General features: G+C 37.4%; 1 protein-coding gene across 1 annotated transcript; it reads left to right on the top strand.

The window, feature by feature from the left end:
• The first annotated feature begins 1,019 nt into the window (after positions 1–1,019).
• On the top strand, positions 1,020–5,623 carry LOC132278650 (putative laccase-9). Its single transcript, XM_059780495.1, has 7 exons — positions 1,020–1,181; positions 1,302–1,453; positions 2,368–2,612; positions 2,743–2,868; positions 3,874–4,468; positions 4,540–4,895; positions 5,219–5,623. Exons 1-7 carry the CDS (start codon positions 1,071–1,073, stop codon positions 5,413–5,415), a joined length of 1,782 nt encoding a protein of 593 aa, XP_059636478.1. The 5' UTR covers positions 1,020–1,070; the 3' UTR covers positions 5,416–5,623.
• Positions 5,624–10,639: the final 5,016 nt, after the last annotated feature.

Raw genomic sequence — 10,639 nt, 5'->3', positions numbered from 1 at the left:
TAGAGCGTACCAACAGGGAAAGATGATGGGCATAATTAGAGAGAAAGAAATGGAGAAGGGAAGTTAATGAAAAATCTGACTGATGATCCCCTGCGTGGTCCTTCCAGCGTCGTTACTTGTTCCTATAAATTCTGCCACCCACTTAGACTGACTTTCACTTGTACCAATGTGAATCACTCTCTTATTCTTTTCTCTTTTTGTTTTCTTAACTTATTTTGGAGAAATTTAATGCTTTATTTTGGGGTACACTACCAGTGTGTTTGGATTAAAAAAAAAAAAAAAAAAAAAAAAAAAAGTATTAGTTAGGACAGAAAAGAAAATAAAAAAAATGATAGTAATAATTTATATTCGTATTTAAATAAATAAGAAAGAAAATATAATAAATGATAGTAATTTTTATTTGGATAAGATAGAGGAGAGAGAAGAAAAAAAAGAATAGTAACTAAATTTCTTTCCTACCTTTTAAAAAAAAAGAAAGAGTAATTATTCTTCTTTAAAAAAAATAAAAAATCTGACTCAAAAGGAGAAGGAAGGAGAGAGAGAGAGAGAAGGGAAGTTACTGAAAAATCTGACTGATGGATGGTCCTTCCAGCGTCCTTACTTTTTCCTATTAATTCTGCCACCAATTTAGACTTACTTTTACGAATCTCTCTCTCTCTCTCTCTCTCTGTTTTCTTAATTTATTTAGGAGGAATTTAATGCTTTTTTCTGGGGCACACTACCACATGATTAAAAAATTTCAGTGGGCGCAATTGCCCCACTCTCTTCAATGTGAATCCGTCTTATGTTTGAGCAACGTATAGCAAACTAAACAAGACCACTCCTTTTTCTGTGTTTTTATGCATAGAGCAACGTATAGCAACCTGATCAAAACCACACGATGGTAAGTAGGGTTAGGACACCTAGAAATGTTGCCAAAATGAATAAATGCCAATTAATCCAACCGAAAGTCCACCACAAACGATATTCTTGAAAGAAACATATGCTTCTATGTATAAAATGAACTTGTATGTGTGTTCCTCATATATTATAGACTTGAAGAGGTTTTGCAGAAAAGGAAAAAAAAATAAATGCATTTCATCAACAATGTGTGTGTGTTCTCAAAGTACCTATGTTTCGTTTTATTACTACTTTCCATCACTAGTCTGGCTCAGGCCGAGGACCATTATTATGACTTTGTTGTAAGTATCAATATATATATATATATATATGTGTGTGTGTGTGTGTGTTCGCGCACAAGCACATTGCTTATATATTATATATTGTTGGATTATTTATAATTATTCTTCATTTGCTTGCAGCTGAAGGAGACAAATTTTACAAGACTTTGCAGTACAAAGAGCATGTTGACCGTTAATGATAGTTTTCCTGGGCCGGTTATTCAAGTACACAAAGGAGATACTGCTTTTGTGAATGTTCATAATCATGGCAATTATGGTGTCACACTTCACTGGTTCTCTCCCTCTCTCTCGCTCTCTCTCTCTCACACACACACAAAATTTTATTTAAAGTTGGTAATAGATCAAGAACATGCACCAATTAAGTTAATTGACCATACCAAACGCCAACCTAGCTTGAACTGGACCAGTAACTCAAGGAATGGGAAGAAATTAAAGTGCTTTTCTTCAGCTAAAATGTCCCATACATATGTCAATGAAAAATGGCCCATCACTCGAATTTTGCCTTTTATTTTTTATTTTAATGATAAAGCAAACATATAAACCAACTATTGTCCTACCTGGACTCAAACACTAAATCTCTCTTTTAATGAGGAAAAATTCATATAATTTAAGTTAGGGCTTATTGATCTGCAACGGTTGCTTCGAGTATCGTTGATGTGTCCCATTCAGTGAGTATATTCTATCATCGAGTCCACTTGGAATCTAAAAGTAACAAAAAAAATTGACTCTAGTCATTGGCAGGGTAGGCTGCTTTCAACGAGTACTACTTAGGGCAACTGAAATTGAATTCCATCTTTATTTTAGATCTTTTTACTCGAATTAGTATTTCTTCTTGATATGTCCTAATCGGTGAGCATATTCTATCATCGAGTCTCATGCATATTATTAAATTCTTATGGTTCACTTTTTCTAATGAGACAGATTTTTTTTTTTTTGGCGAAAAATTAAAGTGACATGCTGTAATTGTGCGGACCACTTGCTTTAAAACTATTTAATAATTTTTCAATATCTAGTGCCAAACATGACAAAAATAATTGAAATATTGGCAACGATGACTTGGTTCACTACAAAAATTGGAAGCAACAATTTTTCACTTGAGCCTGGCACAAATTTAATGATTCAATGCGGGGTAATATGGATAATGACCTATATATATATATATATATATATATATATATATATATAGGCATGGAGTGAAGCAACCAAGGAATCCATGGTCGGATGGTCCACTTTACATCACACAGTGTTCGATTGAGGCGGGCACAAATTTCACCTACAAGGTCATATTTTCTACGGAGGAAGGAACCCTATGGTGGCATGCCCATAGTGAGTGGACTCAAAGTAGTGTGCATGGTGCCATCATCATCTTGCCTGCCGAGGGAACCACTTATCCATTTCCCAAACCTGATGCAGAAGAGGTCATAGTACTCGGTATGCAATCCATTTGATCACAGAATTTTATACGTAGTATATATATATATATATATATATATATATATATATATATATATATATATATATAAAGATTTATGTCATTTTCAAGCTTCTTTCTCACTTGCAGCTTCTTGGTACAATGGAGATGTGAATGAAGAGCTTCATGAGGATCTCCTTGTCGGTGCAGACTTACCACGAGCAGATGCATATGTCATTAACGGCCAACCAGGAACATTTTTTGATTGCCCTAGTGGTATGGTTTGTTGCAATGTTACATACAACTATAATTACATGTCATTTATAAATATTTTTGCACTAATGTGGACTTCGTACTCCACATCTATGAAATTAGTAATTTCTGATTTCAAATTGAAAAATGAAATCCACGTCTATAATTTAATGGCCTTATATGCAAGCACCGATGTGTAAAAGGCTTAGTGGGGGCGTCGGCTCTCCTGAAATTTTTTATTATTTCATTTAATACCCCTAAATTTATACTTTTTTACATTTATACTCATAAAATTTCAAAATTACCCTTACAGAAATTTTTTATTATTTCATTTTACACCCCTAAATTTATACTTTTTTGCATTTCTACTCATAAAATTTTGAAATTATCCTCATTGAAATTTTTTATTATTTCATTTTACACCCCTAAATTTATACTTCTTTGCATTTATACTAAAAAAATTTTGAAATTGCCTCCCCTGAAATTATATATATATATAAAAAAACCTCTATATAAATTTGTCCCCCCTCATATGAATTCCTAGATCCGCCCCTGCTTATATGTTTTACTTTGACAAATAAAATTAACTAATTTATTTGAATATCACAACTTTTTTAAATTACAGGCATTAATTCGATCAATACTGCCAAACTCAACATTATAATATTTACTATGAAATTTAATTATCATATAAAAAAGTAAATTTTAATTACTTCACTTTGTTAAAATGCTCATATTATCTCATGCTTCAAATTTCTATAGCTAGCATATAACATTTTACTTTTTTGTTTTTAAAACAATTGTATAAATATGTAAACAGAATGCCCAAAAGACTATCTAAACCCAAAGACCCCAACAAACAATTTAAGACCCACGCTATTTAGATTAGCCCATCAGAGTGACTCCTTTGGTAGTTGGCAAACAATGCCCTTATATTACTGAGTATTGAAATGCATGACTAAGAAGAACATGGTGTTTAATTTTATTATATGATAAGCTGATTATATAAAATTGTTGAATTAAGTGCAGCAGAAACAACATATCATATGCTTGTTGATTATGGCAAGACGTATCTTCTCCGCATTATCAATGCAGCAGTGAACTCGGAACTCTTTTTCGCCGTTGCTGATCACAATGTCACTGTTGTTGGAATGGACGGGAGCTACCTGAAACCTGTGAACACCCCATTCGTGGTAATATCACCTGGACAAACCATGAATGTTCTACTGACAGCAAATAGACCTCTTGGTCACTATTACATGGCCGCTAGACAATATGTCACTGTTGGCAAAGCTGATATAGAAAATGCTACCGCGGCCATTATAGAGTATAGAGGCAGCTATACTCCCCCATCTCAACCTCTCTTCCCATCCAACCTTCCTTCCCATAGAAGCATTGTGATCGCAAACGAATTCTTGTCACGCCTAAGAAGCTTGGCCAGCGAAGAACATCCAATAAATGTACCATTAAACATAACTACCCATATGTTTGTAGATGTTTCTCAGAAAGAGATTGCTTGTCCAAATGCTTCATGTCAATCATTTGATGGAAATCGGCTTAGTTCAGCATTCAATAACGTAACATTTCACAATCCGTCTATAGATATACTGCTTGCCTACTACAGGTATAGGTATATATATATGTTCCCTCTTTTTTCTTTTTCTTTTTTTATTATTAATTTTATTGTTTATGCAGGAATATTAGTGGGATCTACACTGCAGATTTTCCGAACCAGCCACTTGTATTTTACAATTTTACAGGGACAGATTTGGATGCCTATAAAACACCAACCATAGGGACGAAGGTGAAGGTGTTAAATTACAATGAAACAGTGGAGATAGTGTTCCAAGGGACGGATGTGATGCTGGGATCAGTGAATCACCCAATGCATTTGCACGGCTATAGCTTTTACGTAGTTGGATCAGGAGTTGGGAATTTCAACAATCAGACCCATCCAAATACATACAATCTTGTTGATCCACCTGAATTGAATACAATTCGAGTTCCTAAAAGGGGATGGGTCACTGTCAGGTTCCAAGCAAATAATCCAGGTATGCATGTACGTTCTTGGTAAAAATAAATAAATAAATATATAATTGGTTCAAAGTATTCTTTTTTCCTATAAAGGGCTTTGCCCCTACTATTTTACCGACCTGTGCAAGGTGCCCCCACACGGACTAGCAAAGCTTGGACTATGTCCCCGGGCATGGTCCCTAAGGAATTGTTTGCACCTAGAAGGAACCGATCCTAAAACCTGATCCTTCTTGAGACACCATGACCCAAATCTTTTCCAACTAGGTCAACCCTTAAAGTTTAAATTGGTTCAAAATATTTGATGTACGGTTAACAATGGATGATAAAATTTTTTTGTTAGGTGTATGGCTATGGCACTGTCATTTGACTAAACATCTGACCTGGGGCATGAAAACTGCATTTATAGTGAAAAATGGTGGAACTTCTGAGACAAGCATGCTCGATCCCCCTACTTCCATGCCTCAATGCAGTGAATTGTTCATTAGTTATATTGAAGAATTGAAGGATTCAGTTGGAATGCTCACAAATCAAGTATAAATTTACCAGGCTTTGCTTGGATGATGTTTGCATAAATTAATGAATTCTGTTAGGAACCTACTACTGTTAAGTCTATTTTAGGAATATTGTTTCTTTCCAATAATTATTTGCTATGTTAGAAAGTCTGCTATTTATATTTTTCATATATATATGATGCTCATGTAATGGAATTAGGGTTATTATGAATAAAAACTTAATATTTTCCCAATTCAAAGGATTATCGGTGGTTGATCTCCAATCAAAAGATCAATTTAAGGTTTAGAACCCTAACATCTAGTATCAGAGCATTCGATCTCAGACTGCCCAATTTTTTTTTTTTTCCTCTTTCTTTTCTACTGTTAATCATCTTTATCTTCGATTCCATTAGTATTCTCAATTTAACGGTCAAGGAACTTGAAGAGAAGGTTGCTGCCCTTACTACTAGGATGGATGCGATGTTGCGTGATAATCAAGCTAGTTTTTAGCAATTTCACGCAGTTGTGTTGCCCCTAACAGATAGACAAGCAGCCCAACCTAATCATGCATGTTCGTCCCCAACGTGATGATCGCATACCAGTACAGGGTGACAACCTTACTCGACCGCTTCACCGTGACGACAATACGGATCGACTAGTTGTTCCAATCATTCATAGTTGCATGCTCACTCTCCGAATTGATTTTCCAAAAGTTGATGGTATTGACCCTGAAAGGTGGTTGTTTCAAGTTGAACAATTCCAGGAACTCAATGGGCTTTTAGAGGAGCAGATGGTTCCATTGGCTACAGTGCATCCAAGGAGATGCTACTTCGTGGTATCGTTGGATTAAATAGACTTTGGGTATTCTGACATGGCAATAATTTTCTCATGCAATATGTATTTACTTTGGGTCTCAACAACACATTGATCCTTGTAGTTCACTACCCAAACTATCTCAAACTGGCACTTTCCGCGAATTTATTACTGAGTTTTAGCAACTTGTTAACATGGTTCTTGGTATGCTTGAGTCGCATCACGTTGGTATTTTTCTCTCGGCGCTTCATGCTGATATTAATGCTGGACTTCGATTGCTTCGCTCGCTAAGTTTAACCGAGGCCTATGAATTGGCACTCTATCAAGAAGATGCAATTAATGCAACAGCGGCCCATAATGCGATAAGGTTTGCTACTCGCCATCTCCTTCTCGACCTTCTAACATTACGTTTGCACCTAAGCCTATTACGAAATTGCCAAATTTATCTCCGGGTGTTAAACAGTTGTCATGGGCTCACTACAACTCTTAGTTAGTATTGTTAGATTGTAGCATAAAATTGGATGTTTAAGAATTAATAGTTCATTTAATAAGCTCACTAAAATCATTTTTATGTAGTATAACCAAATATTTTGATTTAACTTAAGATTGTTCAAAGTAATTACAAAAAATATATATGTTTTTCAAATTAAATATATATATATATTCAAGTTAAACCTCAACATTTTAAAACTAACACAATCATTTTTAATTAAAGTAAACATGACAATGATGATTACGAGAATATTGTAGAAATGGTAGAAAGTTTTAGTTGGTTGAATTTCTTGAAACTTGAGTATTATGTAGTGAATGAAGAAAAATGTCCCTTTCCACCAATGTGTAGAAAAGATGCACCATGCAAACGACACACCAGCTAGTGTGTAGGAAGTTACGCTATGCAAACAACAAGTGTGAATAACTATGTGTGGAGTTGCTTACCGAGCAGAAGGAACAAAGAGAAAAGGGGCTTGGTTTTAATTGTGATGAAATTTATAAGCCTAAACATCGGTGTCAAAAATCTCAGTTATCTCTCTTGGAAGGTGAAATAGATAAGGAAGTTGCAGCATCTGAAATTGAAACTGTAGAAGTTGGTGGCACTGAATCTTCTACTTCAGAAATTTCTTTACATGCTCTTATGGCACTCAAAAATTGCCCAATTATTGTCCTCATCAACTCTGGTTCTACCCATAATTTCCTACATCGTTCTATCGCTAAACAATGTGGTTATCTCGTTCAGAGGGACAAGACTTTACCAGTCATGGTGGCTAATGGTGGATTTTTAAATACTGTGGGAAGGTGTTCTGATGTTCAACTTAACTTACAAGGTACTATGGAATTGAACTCGAATTAATAGGTTGAATGATTAAAGAGAATGGTTTGTTGGTTGAATTATGTTATGATTAATTAAAAATAATGTAATGTAAAATAAGCTAAAGTAAATGAGTTGTAGAAAATAATTAGTCTAAAATTTGTGTGAATTTATCATGATTTATGACACATCAAATCGATTTACATAAAAAATAAAAAATAAATACAATAAAATAAATTTAGACGAGGTGTGAGTGTATTCACATGTATTGCTAACATTAATGACAGGAGACACATGACCGGTAGCCCTATGGCCTTGGCTGCACTTCTAACATGCACAAGAGGCTCAATATCTCAACTACCAATCATATGATGTTCTGTGTGACACATATTACCTTTTTTTTCTAGAACGTGCCGATAGGTTGGAATAAGAAAAACGATGGTAATAATTAGAGAGAGAGTAGGGAAGTTACTAAAAAATCTGACTGATGAGCCCCCTGCATGGTCCTTCCAGCGTCTTTACTTTTGTCCTATTAATTCTGCCACCTGCTAGATAATTGGATGCATGAAAATGTGAATCACTCTCATTTTCTTTTCTCTTTTTGTTGACTTGTAACAATGTGAATCACTCACTCTTTCACTTTTTACTTTGCGAGGGTTCTTTTCGTAACACAATAAAATACATATAAATGGTGATATCATACACAAATTTAAGTGATCCAGACAACATAATAGAATCTAAGGTGGACTGCGAAAGGTGGAAGCCCAAGCAAATTTAAAAGAGAGAGAAAAAAAAAGGATAGCAATGTACTAAACACCATTGACTCCCTTAGTAAATGTTTAAGGGTTGTAAAGACAACCTAAGAGAGAGGCTTAGAGCTCTCAATGTCTAGGAGGTGTTTTCCTCCCTGTTTGTTGTACCCCTCTTGACCTTGGAACATTTCCTTATATAGGCCAGGTGAGAGGTTGGATGATATCATTGAATGACATCACATATGAATTAGTTAATATAATAATTAAAAGAGATAAATAACTCAAATAATTATAACGCTATATTAAAATGAGGTTAATAATTTTGGGAGTCAAAATGGTATTTCTCTCTCTACAAGTCAGGTCGAGGATCAACTCGATGAGCCCTAAACTTCAGCCACCAAACCAAGTACCTCCCGGATCCTAGGTAATCTTGAGTCCTGCTCCCAACTCAGGTCTTCATGTCTTCGCTCTTCTATTCGGGGTATAGTGATAACGTGGTAAATAACACATATCTTTGACCGTTGATTGTTTGATTTGTGGGCCATCGTTGCTGATGCGGAGTAGTTCGTTGACTATTTGACCAACCTATGTGGTCATTGTTAATGATGTGGCGTAGTTCTTCGACTGTTTGACCAAACCATGCTCTTTGTAGAATTCATAAAAGAGTAGCCGTGCATAAATGACGCTTGAGTGGTGTGATATGCGAGGTTTGGCGACCTAGTGAAATACTAGGTCTTGCTGACCTAAGGGCAAAGCCTTTGAGTTTGATGACCTAGGCGTGATGCCAGGGTTTGCGGACTCGAAGATAAGGTCTTCAAGTTTTAGTGACCTGGATGCGATGCATAATGCAAGGTTTGACGACCTGGGCGGGATGCTAAGGTTTGGGTACTTGGGCACGATGACAGGGTTTAGGTACCTGGGCGCGATGCCAAGGTTTTGGGTACTTGGGCGCGATGCCAAGGTTTGGGTACCTGGGTGTGATGTCAGGATTTTGAGTACCTAAGCGCGATGCAACGATTTAGGCACCTGGGCGCGATACTAGGGTTTGGGTACCTGGACATGATGCGAGTGTTTTTGGGTACCTGGGTGCAATGCTAGGGTTTTGGGTACCTGGGCGCGATGCCAGGGTTTGGGTACCTGGGCGCGATGCCAAGGTTTTGGGTACCTGGGCACGATGCCAGGGTTTGGGTACCTAGAAGTGATGCCAAGGTTTGGGTACTTAGACATGATGCCAGCGTTTTTGGGTACCTGGGTACAATGCCACGGTTTTGGGTACCTGGGCGCGATGCCAGGGTTTGAGTACCTGGCCACGATGCTAGGGTTCTAGTATCTGGACACAATGCTAGGGTTTAGGTACCTGGGCGTGATGCCAGGGTTTTGGGTACCTGGGGAATATGCCAGGGTTTTGGGTACCTGGGCGCGATGCCAGGGTTTAGGTACCTGGGCGAGATGCCAAGGTTTGAGTACCTGGGTACTAGAAAATGTACGAGCCATGTATTGGCCAAAGCGAGTGTGAGAGTTTGAGAGCAAGTGAATACAAAAGTTTGAGAGTGAGTGAGTGTTCGAGCCAAGTAGATGGCGAGAGACACTATAATAACTGTGATAAACACGAGCGAGTGCGAGAGTTTGAAAGTTAGTGAGTGTTCGAGCCAGGTGGATGGCGAGAGACACTATAATGAAAGTGATAACCACGAGCGAGTGCTAGTGAGTGTTAGCATGAGCAAGTGTGAGAGTTTGAGAGTGAGTGAGTGTTCGAGCCAGATGGATGGCGAGAGACACTACAATTTAAGCACGAGCAAATGCTAGTGAGTGTTAGCACGAACGAGTGTGAGAGTTTGAAAGTAAGTGAGTGTTCGAGCAAGGTGGATGGCGAGAAACACTACATAATATAAGTGACAAACACGAGCAAGTACTAGTGAGTGTTAGCACGAGCGAGTGCGAGAGTTTGAAAGTGAGTGAGTGCGAGAGTTTGAGAGCGAATGAGTGTTCGAGCTAGGTGGATGGCGAGAGACACTATAATGAAACTGATAACCACGAGCGAGTGCTAGTGAGTGTTAGCACGAGTGAGTGCGAGAGTTTAAGAGCGAGTGAGTGTTCGAGCCAGGTGGATGGCGAGAGATACTACAATGTAAGCACGAGCGAATACTAGTGAGTGTTAGCATGAGCAAGTGCAAGAGTTTGAAAGTGAGTGAGTGCGAGAGTTTGAGAGCGAATGATTGTTCGAGCCAGGTGGATGGCGAGAGACACTATAATGAAGGTGATAACCATGAGCAAGTGCTATTGAGTGTTAGCACGAGCGAGTGCGAAAGTTTGAAAGTGAAAGAGTGTTCGAGCCAGGTGGATGGTGAGAGACACTACTACGTAAATAATGGTGAGCGCAAGTGAGTACGCAAGTGTTG

This window comes from Cornus florida, unplaced genomic scaffold, assembly GCF_030987335.1.
Source record: "Cornus florida cultivar Cherokee Brave unplaced genomic scaffold, ASM3098733v1 CherokeeBrave_3.0.0_Hap2_Chr10, whole genome shotgun sequence".
Taxonomy (NCBI): domain Eukaryota; kingdom Viridiplantae; phylum Streptophyta; class Magnoliopsida; order Cornales; family Cornaceae; genus Cornus; species Cornus florida.
The sequence above is the reverse complement of the archived record's forward strand: the minus strand, read 5'-3'. Positions and strand labels throughout refer to the sequence as shown.